The 23573-nt window shown below is 42.6% G+C and overlaps 1 protein-coding gene across 4 annotated transcripts in view; it reads left to right on the forward strand.

Annotated features, from left to right (window-relative positions):
- MED13L (mediator complex subunit 13L) overlaps positions 1–23573 on the forward strand; it is a 176037-nt gene that overhangs the window by 74974 nt on the left and 77490 nt on the right. For all 4 annotated transcript variants that reach the window (XM_085238711.1, XM_085238714.1, XM_085238713.1 and 1 more), the window contains 2 exons: positions 7886–7970; positions 12286–12369. In XM_085238711.1, the coding sequence (XP_085094837.1) occupies positions 7886–7970; positions 12286–12369 (169 nt within the window). The remainder of the gene's footprint in view (positions 1–7885; positions 7971–12285; positions 12370–23573) is intronic.

The raw sequence follows: 23573 nt of genomic DNA on the forward strand, positions 1-23573 counted from the left end.
AGTGCCCTTAGCCAGGGGCAGCCCTGCATGGACCCCATGGGTGGCACTGGGAGCACTGATGGGGTTGTGCCCAGGGGAGCTGGATGTGAGTGGTTTGTGTTTGACAGGGCTGTGGTTCCAAATGGGATCCTGTGGCTTGAGTTGTGTGGTGACTTTTTGGGGATGGCAGCCTTGTGGTTCCCTTCCCTTTCCAGGCAGGGATTAACATGAAGTTATATACGTGTATTTTATTTTATTTTTTTAGGAACACCTTGGTGTTCTTGTGCAGGTGCTTGGCCCTTCTGCAGCCCCTCTGCCCTTGTGCTCCCTTTGCATCCAGCAGAGCCTCTCTGCTGGGCGTATGGGCAGTGTAAAAATATCTTGAGAAAAGAGAAAGAAAGGCCCCCGTTCCCTTTGAAAAGTGCAGGGAGGAAGGGTTCACTGGTGCAGATATAATTTGGTAGTTTTATTTTCTTTGAACCTGGAAAGATCAAAAGGCAGACGTGGGGGAGTTGCAGCCAGTTTGGGGAATGAGGGCTGCTGGAAGTCACTGAAAACGGGAGCCAAGGAGGAGGAAAATGGGAGCAAAGAAAGGAAAAAATGAGAGATTTGGAGGGTGTAGAGACTTTCTGGGAGGCTTGGCTTGCTTCTGGGATTCTCTGATAAACTACTTTTTAATGATCTTGTGATGAAATGCTGCAGAGGGAAAGTAGATGTAATGGAAAGTGAAAAGTTCAGAGGTACGGGAGGAGATGTGGGAAGCTGCCCAGAACCAAGGAGCGGTCAGGCACTGAAATGGGCTGCCCAGGGAGGGGGTGGAGTCACCGTCCCTGGAGGTGTTCAGGAAACGTTGAGATGTTGTACTGAGGGATGTGGTTTAGTGGGAAATACTGGTGCTAGGTTGGACTTGTTGATCTTACAAGTCTTTTCCAACCTTGATGATTCTCTGTGTGTATGACACTCACAGCCAGGGCACCGGGCATCCCTCCGTCCTTGTAGGCCATCTTCACTATGGTCACACTGGGAATTGGGTTTTTGGCTTTTTGTCTCTCGAAAAGGGCCTTGATGACAAATATGAGGTAGTTTGGAAGTTAAACTACCCAAAACAAAAAAGGAGGAGGAAGTAAACAAAACCTTTTAGATCAGGGATTTGCTGGAGTTCTATGGAGCGTGAGAGCAGGTTTTACACTGAGCAGTGTGAACAGCTTAAAAACTGTGCTGTTTGTGTTCCTTGTACTGCTCCTTGGGACAGTGCTGGTGACTGTGAAAGGCATTCAGAGCCAAACCACGCAGCAAATGGAACTGAAGCACTTCTCGGAAGTGAGCAGCACAGCTCGTTTTGCATTCCTACATGGAAAACTGAAACATTTATACTGACTGCACGGATAATAACTTTGGATTTGGAGAAGTCGGATATTAGCCTTCATTTTTTACAATATTTAGAAATGGCCATCTATAGAACTTGCAGGTACTGGGTGTTCTAGGTGTGCAGTTTGTTCCTGGGGCTGTGAAATGCTACGCTGGTAACCATGATGCTGAGCATCTCCTGATTATCTGATCTGTGATGTCTGACCAAACAAACAAAAACAGAGAAGCCCATGCAGGTGTGGAGGAACCATGAGGATGTGGGAGAAGAGGAGGGGATGATTTAAGATTTAATCAATAGCTTTAAAAAAAAAAAAAAAAAAAAAAAGTGGGGAAATGAAGAAAGTGTTGCTGGAAGTAGCACTAACACAGTCTAAGTGCAGATGCTTACCTACCATCTGTTTTTTTTCAATAGGCAGTTATTATGCTAATTTCTGTTTCAGTGTGCAACAACTAAAACGCCGTAGTGTTCCTATGATGTCCAGCAGCTGTTGCACCAATTTTCTTTTTGTGATTGTTGGCTCTGCTAGAAAATTGTCATTTTTACATAGCAACTTGTGGGCCATTGCAGTGCAGATTTGGGCTGTGGCTTCCCATCTCCCTGGACTGCAGGGCAGTGCTCGTGTGGTTACGAATGCCTGACTGGCACCTCCGGTCTGAGCGCTCCTTGGATGGACCCCGTGCATTTGCAGAGCTACAGATAAGGTCTGTTTGTAAATAGATTGAGACAAATTGATCATTGTGGTGAGCATTTCATCTGCGTTGGTTCTCTTTGGCTGATGAATTGACTGCAGGCTGTGCCAAGATGGATTCCCCATCCTGTTGGAGGGAGCAGTACAATTTCCCTACGATCATAAGCAGTGCAAGGAAATTAGATCTCTAAGTGGGTTGAATCTGATTTAGCAATAAGTCAATTTAATCTCTAATGACTTCAGACACAGATTTTACAAGGTGATCAATGGCAGTATAACAATGATCAATCAATAGCGTTGCATTTAATTGGATTTTTATGGGAGTAATATAGTTTTTCAAAATTAATGTACCATCGCATCGCTCTGTTACTCTTTTAACTCAATTCTTTAGAAGAAATGCTGGTTGCTCTCTGAAATATTGTTTGAAGACCACAGTTAATAAAAATTAAAATGAAAAATGAAATGCTTGGTTTTAGTAATTGAATTTCTGATTTTGTTTGAATTGTTTGGCAACGTGTTGTTAAAAACTGCGTCCATGTGTGGGAGAAAAGCCGTGCTCTTCGTATTTCATGGTGCACAGACAAAATACCAGAGTACCAAGGAACGTGCACTGCTCTGAACAGCGATCCCAAGTAGCTGAGTAGCTCCCCGTCCCCAGCAGTTTGACACAGTAATCTTCCCTCCAAGTAATCTCCTATCCCACGCGTCCTGCTTTCATCTATCAGTATTTCTGCAGCGTGCAGCAAGAAATTGATTTTCAGTAATTTTAATGGCTGAATAACTGGCCCTGTCCCAGAGTGTTTTTTCATATTTGCAGTGGCCAATGTGGTTACTGAGCTCAGTGTTCTGGATAATAGGTTTCATTAGTTTTGATGCCTGAGGTAAAAAAGCAGTAGGTGGGAATAAAGACTGTTTTTGATGTCTAGACGTTCGTTTCAGCTGTTGCTGCAATACGATACATTAAAAGGAAATATGTAACATAGCTCTGAGGAAATATGTGTTCTTTGAAACTAATTCTACTTTTAAACTGCATAAGGCGGTGTGACCTGAATTATTAAAATGTGGGTGGCTGAGTTTCTTAAAGGTATAACTATCTGTGCCGTGCCAGCGCAGTCTCGACTTGCTTTCTCTCCTTCCTTCCTCTGTTTCTTTTAAGTAAAATATGTCAGTTTGGTCACTGAAGCAGAACAGAGTTCTTATTATCTTTGCAGTGTCTCTGCTGGGAGACCTAAAATTATTGAAGTATTTGCTTTGATATTTTGCTGTGACTTTTCTCCTTGAAATTTTTATAATGGCTCTTTTTTGAGAGCGTGGCTGGCTTCAGAAAAATCGCTGGATGCTTTGAAGACCTTAATGTCTGGAATCTGAAAATAAGAGGCTCCAAATGCACTAAGTTGCTCATTAATGTATGTTTAAGTTATACGTATTTATGGTACGAATCTAAATCACTGCGGTTGCTTTTAATTAGATATCTGAACTGTAAGGGTAAATTTAATAATCAGAACAAATGTCCTGTTTCATTTTTGGAGCTAATGGAAACAAAGTGATAACAAACATATTTAAGAGCATTATGCGAAGACTGCTGATGAGTTCCCATTCTGCACCGAGTGGCAGATATTGAGCAGCTCAATCCTCATCCCTTATGATGAATGTCAAAATGTGCCTTGTTGCTTTTTGGGTTTTCTCGTTAATGACTTGGTAAGGAGAAAATGAGAAGTCCGTTCTCTATGGAACCTCTGTTTGCATTTGGGAAGCAGCGTATTGTATTTTCTTTCAGGTAGAGGAAGGAGGTTTCTGACCTTCCTGTAAGCACTTGTGTCCTGGAGGATGGGGATCAGCAGGTGCTCTGCTGAAGCTTTTCTTCTTCCTCCACAGCGCTCTGCCATTTTACACAGAATTATTTTTTTTTGCCATTGTAACAGTTAACAAAACATCACAGAAAATTCAACTTTCATATGAGAGTTCTAATGGCTGTTTACATTTTCATTTTTGTCGCTTTTATGGATTGCAGCAACGAGGCCTCTTTGGATATGAACAGAATGTTCTCGTAGGAAACAGGCCATCTCAAATCACTTCTTTTAAGAAGCTGAAAAATTCACACTTCTCTTAGGATCCATATGCTTCTTTAGCTTTTTTTTTCTCCGCTGAATTTTAAGAGCGTATAGTGAGAATAATATAGTAGGGGCAGCTTATAGACACCAAGTAAATGGCAGAGATAGCGTCGTAGTATCTTTTTTCCTCAGAATCCAGATTTTTAGAGACTGAGTAATAATAGATTTAGTGGCTTATTTTGGGAACTGATTTCACTTCAACCAAACACGTGCAGCAGGTGCTTGTCTGTATAACAGGTCAGCAATGGCTCTATCTACCCAGGTCCTGGGTAATGTAGGCTCTAAAAACAATGTAGATATTTAATTCTGTAATAAGGAGGTAATTTTATGCTATTGTGAAGGCTGGACACTAGCTATTATTCTGATGCTCTAGTATTTTTAAAGCTGCTGGAGAAATGAGATGTTTAAGGTGATGCCAGTGTTGGTCACTGGAGCTGGAAGGAGCAACACGCGGAGAGCTGCAGACTGCGTGGTTCCACCAGCCTAGCTCTGTGAGTGCTGCCTTCTGAAGCAGCTTCTGGGCAGTTTTGTCCCACGTGGATTTGCTGCTTCTCCAAACTCTCCTTTCTGTGGCAGAGGCAGCAGGGCAGTAGGCACCTGCTCTCTTGTGCTTTTTCCCTTATCCAGACTTTGCTTGGCTCCTGCCCGAATTTCTTTTTATATTTTTTTATAAGATGGCTATCACAGCTGTTGTGTAGTGTCTTACTGGCTGCCTCTGATGAGAAACGTTTCGGCTCTGGTAACAGAATGTACGTTTAGGACAGGACCTGGGTGCTTGGTGCAGATTTGTTTCTGAACTGGTGCAGCACCTGCGCTCTGTTTGCTGTGAGCCTGAGAATGGTGCCAGGCAGTGCTGAGAGACTCCTGGGGGCTCAGGTTGAAAGCGGAGTGTCAGGAGCCTTACAAATCATTGTGTAGACAGAGCAACAATTATTTCCTAGTCTTCAATCTGCGTAAGGAATTTAACGTTCAGCTTCTAAAATCTAAAGATATTGTTACAGCGTGAGAAACCTTGCAAATGGTGCAGATAGTGGAAGCCAGAGCGCTTTGCCAAGTTTATCACTGCTCTCCATTCGCAATTTGGAGTTGTGATCTGTTGCAGTTGTTTAAGGCCTTGTGATGAAGAGTGGATCAGGAAGCCAGAGAGCAGAGAAGAAATGCCGTGCTGGAGATCTGATCCCACCAGCCCCTGTTTGTATGGTGACAGACACGTGCACTTCTTGCTTGAGATGAACGTTTTCAGTAGGTTGAGGAGGTATTCATTGCAAGATGCACAATGCATTAATGTGCCTGAGAATCAAAAGCAGTATTCTTTAAAGCAAAATGTCTATAAAGACATCATGATATGCTTGGAGAAAAATTTACATGATTGGTCTGCAAAACAAAGTGGTAAGGGATGATGCCATTTCAGACTCACCAGTGAACACTGTGCCACTCCATAGCTGCTTCCCAGCCAGCCTCATTCATTGGAAGGCTTGGCCCCTGGGCTTTCATGCTGGTTGTCCTCATGGCATTGCCTTATCCTCCTGTTCCTGGGCTATGGGTGTGCTGCCCTGCCTTCTCCTGAGCATAGTGTAACAGGAACACAGCCAGGTCCCTGTGAAGAGATGTGGTAAAAGAGGGACAGGACTGCAGAGAAGCTGTAGCAGACACAATGGGGCAAAAGAACACCGGTAACGTCAAGCACCTCATGAGTTGGTAGTGATGTTCTGTAGGGTTACATCAGTTTTGTCTTGGAAAGCACAAAGCAGTGCAATCTGATCTTAATTCTTTTGGATACAGTGGCAACATCCAACTAGCAGAAAGCAATTTTGAGAGGTGGGAAGAGCTATTCTTTGAGTTGCATTCAGACTGTTGTGTGTACCTTGGACTGGGGAGGAAAAAAAAGAGGGATAGTGATTGGGAACATCAGAACTGGCTGCAAGAAGTTCCCTGGGAAAGTATGGAATAGATTCTTGTCTCATTTTGCATGAAGTTCTTAATGCAGATACAATGCTTGTTTCTGGCATAGATACTCTGATGAGATCAGTGTCAAACTTGAGTACTGCTCAGTGCTATGTAACAGAAAGTTTATTTTGCCTGTTGTTACAGATTCTAATAATTTCCTGATAGTGTTTAAAAAACTGAACTTATTGAAACACGGATTTGCATAGAAATGAAATCAGATTGTGGTATCTCTCATGCTTTACCATGTAACTTCTTAGATGGTTCACTTTAGAGCCATTCAGTTTTGAAGTGCAGCGCCATACAGTAGCTGTTCCATATAGAAACTCAGTTTCTTGGGTTTCAGGAGCTATAATCAGTGGTTCTCAGAATGTGTGGACATGCTGAAGATCCTTAAGAATACTGCTTTAAAAGTGAAATGTGAGGATCTGTCTTGTAAACATCTCTGGCATGCTACACGTCTGGTGTTAGTGAGCCTCTGCAGGAGGTAAGGGGCTCTGAGGGAAAGAGGTTCGGCTGTGCTTCTGCCCAGAAGCACAAGTCTGTCTCTGCTTTCTTCTGAGATAGCAACTGCAGTATTCAGCAGGGTGATGAGGGTGCTAAGGCCTTGGTCATACAGTCTGTACAAGGAGAGAGATGCCGTTACCAACACACACTCATCATAACATCCCATCTTTGCAGTCACCTGCCTCCTGTTTGAGCTGTGTGCTGTGGGAAGCAGAATACTGAACGTTGATGTGATTGGGGGCTTTGAAGCTGCATTTTGGAGACTGTTGGCAATAATCATAGCTTTTATAGAGGAAAAACTCCTTAGGTACTTTATTTAAATATGAGTTTAGAGTAAGCTATACTTAGATGATGATCTCTGCATGGTAGATGTGCTGTTGGAAAGTTCCATCCTTTCAGTTGGCCAAGGACTGTTAAGGATTCAGTCCTTAACATGGTGCCGAATTTTGTTCGCAGTTTGAAAGATCTACAGAGCACTCCCATTCAGTTGAGATGACAGAACAAATCCATTTTCCTTGACAAGGTTATTTCATGGTTCATGTTTACTCTAGCAGAGATGAAATCCTTTTGCAGTCAGGAGGTGCAGATTCTGGTACAGACTGCCCTTTACTCTTGGTAGTTCTAGAATTCAGCAGTAGTGCCATAAGGACAGCAGGTATTGCTGAGGTTTGTGTGTCCTTCATGTTCTCATTCCAGTAAGAGTTTATGCTGCACTCGGCTGTGAGATATCAGTGGTGTTTTCTACTCCCATAAACCTCTGCAGTCGTGAGATGAGGTTTTCAGATTTTATTTTGGAAGAAAAAACTGCTGTGCATTTTCACTGCAATATTATCAGTCACTGGAGGGGAGGAACTTCACTTGAGCGTGACTGAAAATTCAGTAGAGTTCTTCAATGCTTTTAAGTTGTGTAAATAGACTTTAAAACTTTAACGGTTCACTTTGTGTCTTGTTGTCTCTATTGGCACAGAAATTCTAAAGGGTCTGTCAGCAGTTGTGGCAAAGTATGATCATGAATTCTTCACCCCCTGCATTTAATATTGAATCCTTTCCTACCAACAAATGCTTGCTTTATGCAGTTCTTGTTGGCTTTGTTTTTCACCCCCTCACCATTTAAATTCGAAGTTGTTGTCTTTAGCTAGGTACATTTACATCTCCTTTGGCATTATGCTCAATAGTTGAAATAACTTCACAAAACGTGCTGCCATGGGGAATTAGAACTGTTGGAGTTATGTTTAATGCAAATGTCTGTCTTCTGTTCTGAGCATGTTGGTGTTTGTTTTTTTGTAGTGGTGGAAGAAGGACTGTGGGAGAATGGTCTTTCCTATGAGTGTAGGACCCTGCTCTTCAAAGCAATTCATAACCTCCTGGAAAGGTAAGAAACACTTTGTTGCACTCAAATGTTTCATTTTTACATTGAACGAAATTCAGGATATTTATGTACCATTTATATTATCGATCTTAAAATAGATTTTTTTAGAGGTACAACTTCACTACAAAAATGTGAGAGAGAAATGGATTTCTGAAGTCATTTAATCTGGTAATGCATCATAAAGGACTGCGCAGACTAAATACTCGTACAGCAAGTAATATGATGTTTTTCTGCTTGTGTTCATGCTGGGGAGCTGTTTCAGGAAGGTTAAAAAGTTTATGGAGTGGAGTGCTTGCAGAGCGTAATTATATCTGGCCCCTAGCCCCTTTTGAGATTAAATAGTACATATTTTAACAGTTGTTACTAAAAGACCTTAACTCCATTCTTCCAATCAGGACGTGCATGTTACAACTTGGCTCAATTTGTACACTATATTCAGAGGGAAGCTTCACAATTCTGTCTCTGGCTGCCCTAATGTAATCTAGCACTGCTTTCTTTTGTCTTCATCATATGTATATAGTTTGGCTGCGGAGTTATTGTATCATTAGGTAATACACTTGAAGCTTTTTCTTCTTAAGCCAGCTAGCAGCTCTTAAGCATGCTGAAGACAAGCTTCTTTGTTAGTCCTTCAGTGTTTGACACTGCAGCCAGACTAGTGCATTTCATTCCCTCTCTGTTGTTCCAGTTCTTCAGGTCTTCACCATCTTCCTATGTTATATTTCATGAACTTTATGTATTTTTAGATCTTCTCAGGATTGTGTCATTAAACTTTTCCCACATTTTTTGAATAATAAAATAGAATTCATCTTTCTTGTTCCACTGTGTTACAGTTTATTTGCAGGATGTAGCAAGACATATTTTTCTTGGAAAGTAAGCTAATTGAAAACACTTTCATCTTGTCTCATTTAGCATCCTGTTTGCTTTGATCTGCTTACTAGTAATCAGATTTGCATTATGTTCCTGAGGCTGTATTTCCATGAGCACAGTAACCGTGTCCCCTTGACAATCAGTACCTGTTTGTGCCCATAGCACATTAACTCCTACATGCATACACAGGTACAGCGACCAGACGTTGTACTACTTATCTCCTGCTTCATTGCTCTTTTGGGGGATTTTAATATAAGTAGCAGACTGCTCAAAGTGAATAAAAACCCGGTGAATAGAAACACAGGAATTCCATTCTCAGCTTGGAATGGTCACTAGTTCTGTTGTCACTTTGCAGAGTGTAAGTGAAAAATGCATTTTACACATGCTTATTGATCTCTGGTACCCATCCAGCGGTCTTTAAAGTAAGGCTCCTAATGGATATTCTTATTTCTTGGAACACTTGAAGCTCGTGAAGTATGAATTTATGAAAGAAACATCAGCAGCAGCAGCCAACTGTACTGGGATGGGTTGGCAGAGCTAGTAATATCGTTTCTGTCTCGGCTGAGAGAAAATCCCTGGGGCACTCTTTTTGTCAGTAGTGGTTGTTGGCGCATTCTGTTGGTCAGCACACACCCTTGGGTGCTACTCGGAGCATCTCTGGGTGCCCAGAGCCCCAGACTTGGCCTCTTGCCCTATGGCTGAGGCTGCCTTGCTCCTCTCCCTGGGCCACAGCTGCTCACAGAAGCACAGGGGTTGGAAGGGACCTCAAGAGATCATCGAATCCATCTTTCCTGCTAAAGCAGATCCCCTACGATAGGTCACACCAGTGGGAGTCCAGATGGGTCTCGAATATCTCTGTGGAAGGACGCTCCAGGGGGCTGGGGCCCAGCATGGTGACCTGCTCATGGTGCAGCCCGCTCTGGGCTTGGACGCCTTTAGCAATAAGGTTTATAATGCACCTGTTGTCAAGGTGACCGAGAGGGCAAGTAATCAAATATCTATCCATTAGCTATCTTACTTCCAGCCTGAATGTATTTTAAATAAACCAAGACACAGATTTCTGAGCCTTGTGCCCAGGTGAAGCCATGGCTCCTGGGGAGGACTGGGAGGAGGCTGAGATAGGGAAGAGGAGGAGGCTTTATTTTCGTTTACTAAATACCCAAACTAGCAATCAGAAGCTCCTGTTATCAGCAGGAAATACAAATAAAGATTCCCAGAGCTGAGCCTCTGTTGGCTACGTTAGAGTGTGCAGAAGCACTGCAGGCTGCTGTCAGCCATGGGCCTGGACCTCCATGGCCCTGGGCGGCACGGTGGTGCTGCCTGCTGTCCCCAGCAGCTCACTGCCTTCCTGCTCAGAAAATGTTGAGAAGATCTGAGGAAATATTACTGGTAGTATTCAGTACTATTTTATAATCATTTGTATGCCCTCATCGGATCATTTTATCTTAGAAAAGTGAAATCAAGAGTACAGGAGGTCAAGTGGCAGCGCGGTGTTTTAATAGCTGTGCTGCTTAAGAAGAAAACAGCACTCAGTCTTAACGAGAGGAGCAAGCAGAAGAGTTCCGAGTGTTTTATGTTTCCATGTGATTAAATAACTGCTTTAAAGTGTATACTCATCTGGGGTTTATGACCAGTGTTTTTTTTTTTTTTCACTCAAGTTCATTGTTATGGCTTTAGTGTTAAGGACTCCAGTTACTGCTGCGTGCTTATGGAGCAAAACCTAATTCAGTGCTGTCATTAATTGTTCACTCGGCCGAATCTTTGAGATCTGTGCCTCTGCAATCATGCTTTTATAGGATTATGCCTTGAACGAGCTGAGATTCAGCCCAGCGTGTGAGGGATGGCTCGTTCTTAAGGCCAGCTCTGCTCACGAAGACTTCTTTCTGGGAAATTAACTTTTGTTTGGGGCAGTTAAGCCTGCTGTCCTGAGACGTGATGATGTGGCATGAAATGTGTATGTGGGGGGAGTTTAAAATTGTACTTCTTGCTAGTACGGATTCTTTTCTTAAGGCATCTGATATAAACTCTACTTCCTTTGTTTTTATGAAGTGTGGTGACAGTGAAAGGCTTTCAGACAGCAGCTCTTTCCTGGGGAAACACTGAAGAATTTCTTCTTTTCTGCCAGCACAAGAGCAGTGTCTTTAGATCTTTGGTGATTTAGCTTCCAAATTCACTTTAAGATATTGAAATACTCAATTGACCTGGATTATTTTTACTTGAATAGAGAAATGGTGTGTTTAGAATATTCTTCAGCCTGGTTTTAATTTCGGAAAACCCTGCCAAGTTTTTACAGAAGAATGAACACGTTGGTATCTGCATTGTTGTCCATTTCCTGTCTGGTTGAGGTGTGCTTTTAAAATATACAACAAAATATAGTTTTTCTAAAGAAAGAATGTGCTTTTTCAGAACACGAGGTGTGATTGTTTTTGGTTTGTCTGCAACAACTGCCAGAAAAATAAATGGTTGGAAAATGTTGAAGAATGGAGAAGTATCCTTTTTCCATCCAACTAATGGAATGCTATTTAGATGTGAAACATAGAGAAAGCGTGTACATGGCCTGTCATTTGTAATCATATTGTAATATGAACCAGTAGCAACAAACAATCAGTTTGTCATTGCTTTCAAAACCTAATATTTACCTTATTGAAAGATAAGCCTTTGTAACAAATTTGTGATCCCTCAGGCAGTTTGCTCAACTGCACATTTAATGTACAAAGTGTGTTTAAATTGTTTTGGCACATTGCAAGTGGGATTTTTCAGTACGGGTGGACATAAGAAGTCATCGTGCACATCTTCAGCTTGTCAGCCTAAACTGATTATTGATCACTTTGGATTCTCCCTACATTTTTTAAAGCCATAGAGCCCACCGTTTCTGGAGTATGTTTTCCTGGAGAGAGGTTTTCTGAGAGAAAAAGCACTATCGTAGTTACAACACCTGAAATAATGCTGTGGGTCATGTGAACAGAAAATGGTTCATTGTTAATTTTGGGTTAATATAATTTCCTGTCATTCATATTCTGTTGTTAGTTTATACTGTCGTTTTCATATGACAAATACAGGAACGTGTGTTCTTTGTCATTAAGTCTCAGAGAAACACAGAACACATCCTGCAAATAATCTGTATTCAAGAAGGGGGGGGTTAGAAAAATAAGGCAATGGATCATTCAGCAAAAAAATGGTGTGAAAGAGGAGAGATTCACATTCTGCCCTCATCTTTGACTGAATATCTGCATTAGTGCCTGTGTCGTGGGACTGGACACTGACTGCTGTGACCAGTGTGGGAAAATGGGGAGCAGGGAATTTACATGGAGCTCTGAACCCGGAGCTGCTGAGTGAGTTGGTTTTGAGGGAAGACCAGCTGTTTAATCTCCTTCTATTTACTGTCTTCAAAGGCTGCTTTTAATTATGTCTTAGGATGTAACTAGTAATTGTTGATGTAATTATTTTCTAGGTGCTTGATGGATAAAAACTTTGTGAGAATTGGAAAATGGTTCATCAGACCTTATGACAAGGATGAGAAGCCTGTTAACAAAAGGTGAGGTGATCTTTATAACAATACTGTTCTTGTCAGTGTTTTATTTCACATGCCAATAAGTTGATGCTGCCTTTTGTGGATTGTTTTTGCCTTACTTATCAAGTAAAAACATAAACACTGTTCACATCAGTAATACGTGGGAAGTAATGAAGTAATTTCAGAAGTGTTGGTGATGATAATTTGAGATGAGAAGGTGAGCATAGTGTTTGACTCTTGATTTCACTTTATTTTCTGGCTATTTTTTTAAGTGTCCACCTGCTACACTCATTACCCAGCAGCATTCCAGGTATTTGCAACAAGTGATTTGAATTTCTGGACACCTTCCCTCAACCTGAAATTTTAAGCAGTAAATTAAGTGTAAGTTTATTGAAAGTTGCCAGCCTTGATATACAGCTTTCAGTGATGGGGCAGGCTGACTTTGGCTGACGGATGTGCTTCTCTTGCAGCAGGAGAAGCATGGGAAGGAGTAACTGTCTGCACTTGCTCACTGCTATTTCCTCTCCCAGCGTTAAAGGTTACAATGTTCTCAGATCTTCTGGTACTTGCATTTATAGTGTCAAGAATAATCTGAGTTAAGCTGAAACACAGATTTTCTAACGGGAATCATTTTGACAGAACTGGGTTAGGAAGTGACTAAACATGCAGTTATGCTGGGAGGTTTGAAGGTAATGAGCAAGTGGAGATGAAGTGGGGTGGCAACTTCTTTCAGTGTAGCAAATCACAGCAGTGTGTCTGAGGACAGCTGTAGGTACAGGTGGAAATCGGTCTGTAGCTCATATGCCCTCTGCCTGGTCTCCTAGCTATTTTACTACAGTGCTAGAATGGAATATTACAAAGCATTGCCTGCATTCTGTGACAGATTGTGTTAACCATGGACGTGGAAACAGAAGTTGTTTTTAAGATTAAGATTACAGTGTAGTAATTAGACGTGAATTTATCATCTTTGTAAAAACGGAAAGCTTCAACTTAGTGTAGGAATGTCTCTTTTGTACCGCTTGGACTCTTTGCAGTTAAGCAGAGTTGTGCTGTAAGTGTAACTTCTGTGACTTCACTCTCAGCTAATGGCAAGAAGCTGTTGAAATAGCCAGTTTTGCCCATGTCTTCCTATGTCCTGGCCGGACATAACCCACTGCCCCCTCGTGTTTTCTCTGCTTCTTTTCTGATCGCAGCAATATCTAATTTTCTGGACGATGGCAGTGGTTTGGTACTGGATTGGTGCTAGGTGTTGGTATTGCTGGAAAAGTGAGACGGCTCCTTTCAGCAAAAGCTGTTTGTTTTATCAACCTCACTGCAGCCTTACAGCACAAACGAAATGCATCTGTGATTCTCGTGTTTATTCCTGGTGTGCCACAGTCTGAGAACTGAAGCGTCTGATGCAATAGACAACATCTGTCAAACAGCAGCAGCACTGACACAGAGGGGAAGGTGGCTTTAGAATTCTGGGAAGCTAGTAGTAGGTTCTGTGCCTTATTTACATGTATGTGACACCAAATTGCTGATACAGTGCAGGGATCTGCAGATCCCTCGGTTTGCAGTGTGCGTACAGTATGCACGTAACCTGTTCTAGAGAAGACAGAATTACAGAAATTAGTGTTGAACACTGAAGTGATATTTAAATTATTACTGTATACAAAATGGCACTTTTATAGGGAGTTTTAGGCTTAATGAGTAGACGCTTGATTTCAAGAACACAGTAGTTGTTGTTGGGCTTTAATTAGTGAAACTAATTGTCGTTATCGATCCAATGGATATACAGAGTTGTGTGTCGTTGTTTTTTTTTTTTTTTAAGAGCATTTATGGCCCAGTTGGAGATAGCTTTTGGGTTGTCTGAGCTTGGTAATTTTTCTGTTGCGTCTATGTCATTGGAATTGTCTGATCTTACTGAGAGGTGGGGTACAGACTGCAGAAGATGGCAGTAGGATCTGGTTCAGACAGTGGCAGTAATAGGAGTAATAGGAGGCTTTGAGGATGTATTTGTCCTGACTTTTCATTTAATCTCTTTCTCTTAGTAAGCACAGTAAACTATCTTTACGTAAAAGTATTAACGTTTCTTCCACTTAAATTCATTCAGATAGCACAGTGAGGAGCTGTAGGATGAGCAGGCCAGCTGCAGGGGGGTGGGTGTTCCAGCACTGCTGGTGGTGAAGCCTTCATGGATACAGAAAGTTGTAAAATACAGTAACTAAACCCATGTAAATGTATAAAATACCAGAAATAAATTGGGGTCTGTATGATTAGGTTGGAGTTTGGGACCATGTAATCACATTGAAAACGTATACAGTGTTGTCCTTGGCTGGAACAAGGTGTATGTACACATGTATATTTTTCCCCTTTCCAAATGCATGGAAAACTGATCAGATGTTGTTCAGACAAAGAAATGCAGGCGGTTCTGCAGTCTGGTTTTAGGCAAAGTCAGTCGTCTCCAATTTTGGAAATCCTGGAGCACCAAGTTCATCTCAGCAGAGTACTCACTGCGATGGCTGGGTATGAGCACCCAGGGAAGAGCAGAGCTCATGCAGCTCCATTCAGTGCCTGTGATTTTGTGAATGGCATTAAGGGAGAAGGGTGGGGAGATGTGTGAGTTTAGAATGAAGTCAAAGATGAAGTGGAGCGTGGCAGTGGCCGTGACCCACTTAGTCCTGGGATGTGAAAAGGAGGCCTGGGAACAATGGGTGACCTTGGGCAGCGTGAGGAACAGTGTGCCTGATGAATTCTGCTCTGCTCAGACGTGAGGGAACAGCAGAGGGAGTTACAGATCCGTATGCGATGGTTGTGCTTGCGAGGGAACCAGATGCTTTTGACAGGAGATGTAGCTCGGTGCTTGTGGGTTTTCTTTCCCAAGCACCCTCTTTGTTGGTAGCACTAGTGAGTAGTACGTGTTGCTTGCTGAACAACGCTGCGTGGTTTATTGTCTGCTCTACAGCACTGTGTGTCTGAAATATGTTTCCAAGCGACCGCTGAAGAACGCTAACCTTGCTTATTTATCATCACAAATGATAGAAGGAATTGATAATGCTTCCCGCTGTGTTCGCAGTCACTTCCCAAGTTTTGTGAGGGGATTTCGGATTGTGGAAGCACTGCTACAAATCTTGCGCACATTACTGAGGGGGAAAAATCTCACCATCCTTCTTTCGAGGTTTTAACTAGTGTAATTTCAACGTCTGTTTTGTTGATGTGTGGTAGAAAATTGAGAAAGAAATCAGTTTATATTGAATTGCATGAGCAACTTAATGTAAGTTGAACTATTTTTTAAATGACTTGCGTAGCTGGTGGGTCCGCTCCTCTTCTCCAAGTTTGAGGTTTCTTCTCTTAAAAAGAAAAAAAAGCAAGAAAAGCTTAGTCAGTAAAGTACTTGGAAGTACTTCTCTCATTACAAGAAGAACTTTTTCAGCTCTCTCCTAGTAATAAGAATGGTCAGTGATGTTTCAGTAGCCACAGTGCCTTTCATGCGCTTGAAGCAGTGCAGGTGGAAGAGCAAAGTGCAGCTTGGCTGCTGTGAGATACTACAGTTCTTAAATCTCAGTTTCCAGTCAAATTTTTGGTACTGTTCCATGTAGCAGTTGATCCTCCTATGGTGCTGGTAGAAGTCTCTGAATTACAAGCTGACAGTGTCCCAGTAGATAAGCTATCCTAAGCTTTCACGTCAGCTCTTTCCCCTTAGGTCTGAGCCCTTGGAATTTCCAGGTTTAGCAGAGTTCAGTCAATGCATCCACACCTCTGCTTTTTGCAAGCATCAGAGTGGGGTGTAGAGGAGTGCCTTGGAGGGCTGTGCTGCAGGCACTTCAAGCACTGCTTTGAGATCTTGAAAATCATCGGTGCCTTGGGTTTGCTGGGAGTAGGACTTAGCCAAGGAACATCTGATCAGCGATGCCTCTGCTGGCACTGAGCATCGTTTCCAGGTAAGGCTGCAAGCTGCATTCTCTTTTTGCCATGCTAGGAACTCGTGTCTGTCAGTTCTTCATCTGAAGGCATCAGGTTTAGTGGGCTCTGGGGAAAGCTGTAGTGCAGGGCCAGGAGGGCCTGGAAGTGAGCAGCACCGGTGCTGCGTCTGCTGCCCAGGTTGGGCTGTGGTGTGTGGCATTGAACAGGTAATGCCTTCTGGCAAATGTTAGCAAGGTGATTCATTAAATAATGGCATCCTTCAGTAGGAGCACGGCAGAACAAGTTTAACTGATCTAGTTACAGTTTTTTAATGGGATTTGGATTCCTCAGCTGAGGAATGGTAATTGATTGTGCACATGCAGTGCTGTGAGAGCATGAATCAAGCCATTTAAATTGTTTTGATTCTTATTTCTGATCTTGTATCAGAAATCTTATTTCTGTACTTGTATTTTAGCAGTGTAAAAAAGATTTCAGTGATGTGATCATGTTCTTGAAAGCAGTGGTACTGCAGTAATTTACAGCGTATGGCATGCTGTAGCCAACCAGTAGCCTCGTGACTGAGGAAAGACTTGCAAGGAGAACAATCTGATTTAATTCTCAATCAGGTATGATTTATTCCCAACTTCTTAAATAAAAACAGTAGAAATACTGAGTAGTGAGAAATACTGCATATTTTTCAAAAATTATTCCCATACTTGAAAAAATAGGCTTTGCTATTGTAGTTGGAGAAGAAGCTTAGTTCCCAGCCAGAGGTTTTTATACCTCTGAGGTTTAAATTCTGAAAAGTAATGTTAATCTCTGAGGTTTTTTCTCAGTCTTACGGTTTCAGCAGCAAGCTCTGGTGTGTGTTTGTTTCATCCGAACCAGCAGCCTTGTGTACTAAAGCTGATTTTACCTCCCAGCCTTGGGTAATGCAGCCGTGGGAATGCAATCTGTGTTCATGGTTAGCTGAAGGAATTGGTACAAAATACGGATTGTAAACTTCACTGTTTTCAGTGCTTTTTCTTTTTGCAAGACCCGATGTTGCTGATATCAGTGTGCTTAAACTTCTGATGCTTTAGAGCAATTTAATATAATTAAACTACACTAAAGTGCATTAATGTGATACAATTTGTAAATACAATGAATGCTTTTATGGAGACAGTAAAACATTAATAATTTAGAAGTACTTAAGGATGTTATTAAGATAATTTGGAAAAACAGCATTCAAACCTGTTTAAATTCTTACGACCTGCTCTATACTACTGGTAACCTTGGGGTGTTGGTGCCAAATTTTAAGAATCCTGTATGTAAAACTCTTGAGGATGTCAGCACACTGTGCAGGAAAAGTGGGGACTGCAGGCCCTGAGGTGCTTTATTGCCACGGTAAAGTCCTAGATGAGCTCCGAATTAAGTAGGGGTATTCTCTATTCAGTGGCTTGGTATTTTTTCATTCAGTAATGAAAATAATAAAACAGTGTTTTGAAAAAGCTGGAAAGGACCGTCACCGTGCTGTAAAATTTTCATAGAGCAGATGAAATATCCTGCCTGGCTTGTGCTCTCCGTATGCTGTGGCACGTGGCCACAACTGGTAGGTTTTATGAATGTCCTGCAGTAAATGAAACCAGGGGCTAGATGGATGCACTTGTAGCAAGTATTGCTGAGGGCTGCTTCCTTCCCGGGTTGACCCAACCTTTTCAACTCCCTTTCCTGGGGTAAGAGCATTAAAAAGACAGTGGCAAAGTAACCCCAGGCACCAATTCTTCAGATTTATTGACCCTTGCCAGTGAAGATAAAGTCCCAGGAATATCAGAGGGACTCCCTACGTGGGGTCACTGGAAGATGTCACAGGAGCAGTGCTTCTACTATGCTGTGTGTATCCACTTCAGCTAATTCAATTGGTGCTGCAGAATGTCTTACACAATTGTTTGCTGAAGGCTTGGAGCTGAGCCAGACACTGAGATGGAGTGGGTAGGCTGTTGTTAGATGTGCCATTTGTTCCACCTTTGCAAACTTACCCCTGTCTTGATAGCAGGGGTTATATTATTGCACCAGCCTCTTTGTATGGATGCGGCATTATGTCAAAATGGGACTGCTGCTTGCTTGCCAAACAAAGCTGATTGTGCTCACGTACCACAGTAGTTGTCTGTCCCTGAATTCATGCAGAAACTGTAAAAGGTGGGCATTTGGTGGGAGGGAGGGGTGCAAGCAGCAGAAGTGGTGGAACCTCCCCCCAGAGGGTTTTTGTAAGCTCCAGTGCCTTTCCAACGCAGTGCACTACTGGGCAGTGTTTGCCACTTCACAATGAGACGTTAGCAGAGTTCTTCCTCACAACAGCAGAGGGTAAGAACAAGCTCTTGTCTCTCAGGACAGCCCCCTCTCTTGGGCTGTACTTTGAGGAAGTTGAAAAATTCGAGGTGCTGTCACTAAGCATGATGGAGCATGCATTTTCATACGTTTTCAACTACTGTTGTAAGGATTTTGAGGAAGCCAGGAAATGGGCGGCGCGTGCCGTGGGAGGTATTTCCATCAGCAGCCACTTGCACACTTGAGGTCACTATTTTTGCTGTCTTTGGGTATATGGTGACATAAACTGGAACCCACAGAAGTCTGTAATGAGTATCCATTACATCTAGGATCTTGGAGATAAGGATCATTTTACTGATGTAATGAATACAAATGAACAGACGTGTATAAAACTGCTCTTCTCATCATTTACTCTGGGATTCTGTACAACTTTGTCTTGAGCTTCTTATTTGCAGGCAGCATTTATTTCATATTCAAATGCTTACACGTGTAAGGCTATTGGCATGCCTACGTGCACACCAAATATTTGCATAATTCAATATAATTGAGACACTGTACTATTTTTCACACTTGATCACTTTTCAAGAAATAATTATTTGAAGATTTGAAATGTTTGTGTCTGGGGTATACAAACAGCAAGTTGTTAAAGAAAAGCTTGGTTATGTACTTCCGTTTTCTGCTTCTTTTTAGCTATTTATATTTATCTAGTTTAGAAGTGACTTTGTATCTTCATGGATTGTTTGGAACTTCAATAATTATATATGAAGCCTGGCTTAACAAGGACTTGGTGACCAATTAGCGAAGTCCCACTAATGTTTAAGCTCCTTTTCTCATTATGCGTTTGCTATTGGCACTGTATATAAAGGATAAACGAAGTGCCCCTGATGTGCTGTTAATTAGATTTGTCAGGGCTCCCAGTTGCACTGTCTGCCAAACACAAGTGTTGTCACTTACTGTATCAGTAATGAATTGACTTAAGGGCTTTTGTAGATATTTAGAGGGCCTTAGTTTTGAATACTTACTTTGTTGTAACTCTAATTGTAGTTACTGCTATAGCTCTGCTTCCTGCATTCCAAAAACTTGCACGAGAGGCGTCAGCTTTCTTGAAGGACTGAATATCAAGCTGCATTTTGTGCTTAGACTGATCTAAAATCCTTGCAGGCAGCAGGTGGCCTTTAGAGTTCTGGGAAAACAGTGGCACTGTATGGATTTGTGTTGAGTCCAATTCAGGATGAAATATGCTTCTTCGTGTTCCCAAATGGAGCTGATGACTAAAGCCAAAAATCTTCGATCTTTCCCCAAAAACAAAGAAAAATTCAAATGAAGAAATTCCAATATTACTTTTCGTTTATTTTCATGATGCTTTTATACCTTTGTAAAATTAAGTTAATGTTGAGCAACAGGTTTTGAACTACAGCTTTATTTCAGAAGGAACTTATCTAGGTTATTCATTTCTGAAAGTGCTCCTTGAGACTTACATTTGCTTAGATTTTCTTTGCTAACCTTTAATGCCTGAAGACACGGACTGAAATGAAACTGAACTACTGTGGGTTTGATTGTTTGGTTTTTTTTCCCCTTATTGCCAGTATGGAGCCATCGCATCCTTAGTTAATCTATCTGCTAGCAAACCTCCAGCTATTAATGACACTTCTGCCATCTTCCATGTTGCTGCTGGCCAAAATGACAATTTCAGTCTCTCTCCTCCTCTTCTTTCCTTAAATCCTTTCCCCAAACCTCCCAGGTTTGCCTGTGTACAGCTGAGGAGTTCCCCTGCACAGGCCGGGAGCAGGCAGGGTGCCGGGCTGTGCTCTGTGCTCCAGGTGCTGCAACGCGTCGCTGTCGTCCGTGCTCAGCAGGAGGAAACAGTGCAGAGGAGGCTGCCAGGCTGATGTTGTGCAGTCACGTTGCTGGTTAGGAAATCACGTGGCGATGCGATATAAACGGTCTATTCTGTGACTGATCAAAAAAAGTTTTGGAAATGCTTATCTTTTTGAAAAATAGTTGGCTGGAGCCATTTATAAAGAAGAGAAAGCTGAATTACGCTCTTTGGAATCCCTTTAATGTTTTGGCTTATTAAATTTCCAGGTTCAAGGTTGTGGCACTCTTCTCAAGTAGCTTCTCTGTAGTTTTAATTTACTGTTAGTTTAGGAGATGGGGAACTTGAACGAACACTGGCTATATCATAATATAAATAAGGCTCTATTATTCTTCTGTGTAAAGCTAGTAATCTAAAGCTGTCCTTACTTCTAATAACGAGCTGTAGGCCATCCTTTTCATGACTAAAACGAACATTGCACAGGACCAATCTGCTGATGTACAGTAATTAGAGTGGATGCTTCTTAAAATATATCATCATTAATGAGCTTTGTTAGCTTCCACTTCCCTGGCAACTGAGTAAAGCAAAATTAGAGTATGTCACCAGTCCACTGCTGTAAGTACAGAAATAATGCTTGCTGGGTGTTTTGAGTCAACTCTCCTCACCTCTCCCCTTATGTTTGCTCCTGAGGGTTGTTCTTTGTCCTATTGCTGTAGCTGAACTCAGTTCTGAGCTCAGTAATTTTTATCTTTTAAACCAGTCCAGAAAGGGAAGAGCTGCAACTGGAGCAGTTGTGCTTGGTGGGATGAACTTGGTTAGCAGGTCAGTGTATTAAGAACCAACTGCTCATTATTTTTGGATGTTTTGTCCAAGTGCATTGTAGCAGGTATGGACTGGGGAGTAGATTTTTACTTTTGTGTTTGATCAGTCACAAAGTGAAAGAGGTCTAGCTTTTCCTTCTGTAGAGTGGTGCAGATGGTGGGGAAGGTGTGGTTTCTGCAGGCAATACAATGAGCTGCCTATGTGATACAGCTATGTCAAATAGATTTAGGGGTACATTGTTGAGGAGTTTTGCCCGTTGTCCTTTCCTGTGGAGAAGCTTCCTGTCGTCCTGCTTGGAGTTTGTCTGTCTGACTGAACTCCAGAGAAGTAAAACCAGTTCTCAGCCTAAGGCTAGAGGAAGGCAGTGCGTGGAGCTGGTGGTTTGTCAAGCACAAATCCTGGGCAGCTTCCAAGTGCTCTTACTTTGATGCAGCTTTGGATGTTCTGAGAGCGTTTGTTTACAGAATTGAGAAACCCTGAACAAGTGAGCAAACAGTGCAGAGCTTTGAAGAAGGAAAGAGGAGCTGCTGTGTGCCGGGCTCTCTCTTTGGATAACTCCACCTGCATGGCATTCTTGCTTCTGACTTACAGCATAGACTATCCTCCTTTTCTCTGACAGTCACAGCAGATGCTGTGTTTGTTTTCTTTCCTAAAAATCAGTAAACATAAAAATAGCTGTAGTAAGTCACTCTGCATTTAGTCTCGCTGGATTTTACTCTTGATAATAAAGCCGAGAATGAGTTACCATGAAGGAAAAATGTTTTTTGCCAAGTGGCAAAGAGCTCAGCAAACCGATCCTCTTTACCCATAATGTGCTTCATACTGCCATCTACTGACCTCACGTTTTGTCCTTGCAGCAGGGATCCAGCCATGGCTAGCACTTGTGGTAAAGCGTGTGCTCCAAACTCCTTTGTCTCGATTATACCTCTGCAGCTGTGTCGTTACAGTGCTTGGATCTGGGTACTGTTTTTCAGGATTTAATGTACTGCTTTTGGAAGAGCTGATGTCTATTCCAAAGTGTTTGTATTGGATAGGAAGGAGTCACTCTAAGTCTTGAAACTAGAATCACAGAATCGCAGAAAGGCCAGGGTTGGAAGGGACCTCAGGGATCACAAATCTCCAACCCCCTGCCACATGCAGAGCCACCAACCTCCCCATTTCATACCAGCCCAGGCTGCCCAGGGCCCCATCCAGCCTGGCCTTGAACGCTTCCAGGGATGGGGCATCCACAGCCTCTGTGGACAGCTGCTCCAGCACCTCAGCACTCTACCTGTGACATCCAACCTAAATCTCCCCTCCCTCAACTTCCAACCATTTCCCCTTGTCCTGCTGTTATCTCCCCTTTCCAAGAGCTGACCCCCCTCCTGTCTGTAGGCTCCCTTTAGGTACTGAAGGCTGCACTGAGGTCACCCCACAGCCTTCTCTTCTCCAGGCTGAACAAGCCCAGCTCCCTCAGCCTGATCATCTTTGTGGCTCCTCTGGACCCTCTCCAACAGCTCTTTGTCCTTCTTGTACTGGGGGCAGTGCTGCAGATGGGGCCTCACAAGAGCAGAGCAGAGGGGGACAATCAGCTCCCTGTCCCTGCTGGGCACCCCTGTTCTGATGGAGCCCAGGATCCCATTTGCTTTCCGAGCTGCAAGAGCACACTGCTGGCTCATGTTCAGTTTTTCATTTATCAAGACCCCCAGGTTCTTCTCCACAGAGCTGCTGTAGAAACTGGAGTTGTGTGGGGTTGCTTCAGCTGATGACTTGGTCAGGGTTCATCTGTGCAGGGAACTGCAGGTGGAAGATATGGTGGTCTCAAACACTCACGTAGCAATTCCTTTGGGTCTTTGATAATTTATCAGAACAAAACCTCATGTGCTGTTGGATTTAATAATGTCTGTGTGATCCTCCTCAGTGTCTGACTTCTGAAGATATTTTCTTCCTGCACAAGTAGACTTCCTCCTTTTTTCCTCATCTTTCCTCCTTGACTTCTGCCTTAAGCTCTCAGTGGATTTCGGAGAACAGGCTCAGGTTTGGACTGAAAAGCAATTTGAGGTGCATTCTATAACAACTGCCACCTTTGAGTTCTGCAGTGCGTTACTGGACAGACAAGCCACCAATACCAGGATATTTAGGCATACATTGAAACCTGCATGGAGAACAGTTGCACTCCCCCTGTTTGTTCAGTCTCAGTGCCACCAACTGATTTTCAGCTTTCATCTTCCTCTGTTGGTGGAGTGTTCCATGGGATGTGGGAGTTCCTGCCAGGAGGTGTGGGCTCCTAGGATTTGTGACATGGAAGGGCGAGTAAAAGGCTTAATGCCAAGCAATTTCTGCCCCAGCAGCACTCATGGCAGAGCTCCTAGGAGAAGGATCGTGGAAGGACAAGATGGTATTGCAAGGTAGATGGAAT

Source organism: Meleagris gallopavo, chromosome 17, assembly GCF_905368555.1.
Source record: "Meleagris gallopavo chromosome 17, MGAL_WU_HG_1.1, whole genome shotgun sequence".
Lineage (NCBI taxonomy): Eukaryota > Metazoa > Chordata > Aves > Galliformes > Phasianidae > Meleagris > Meleagris gallopavo.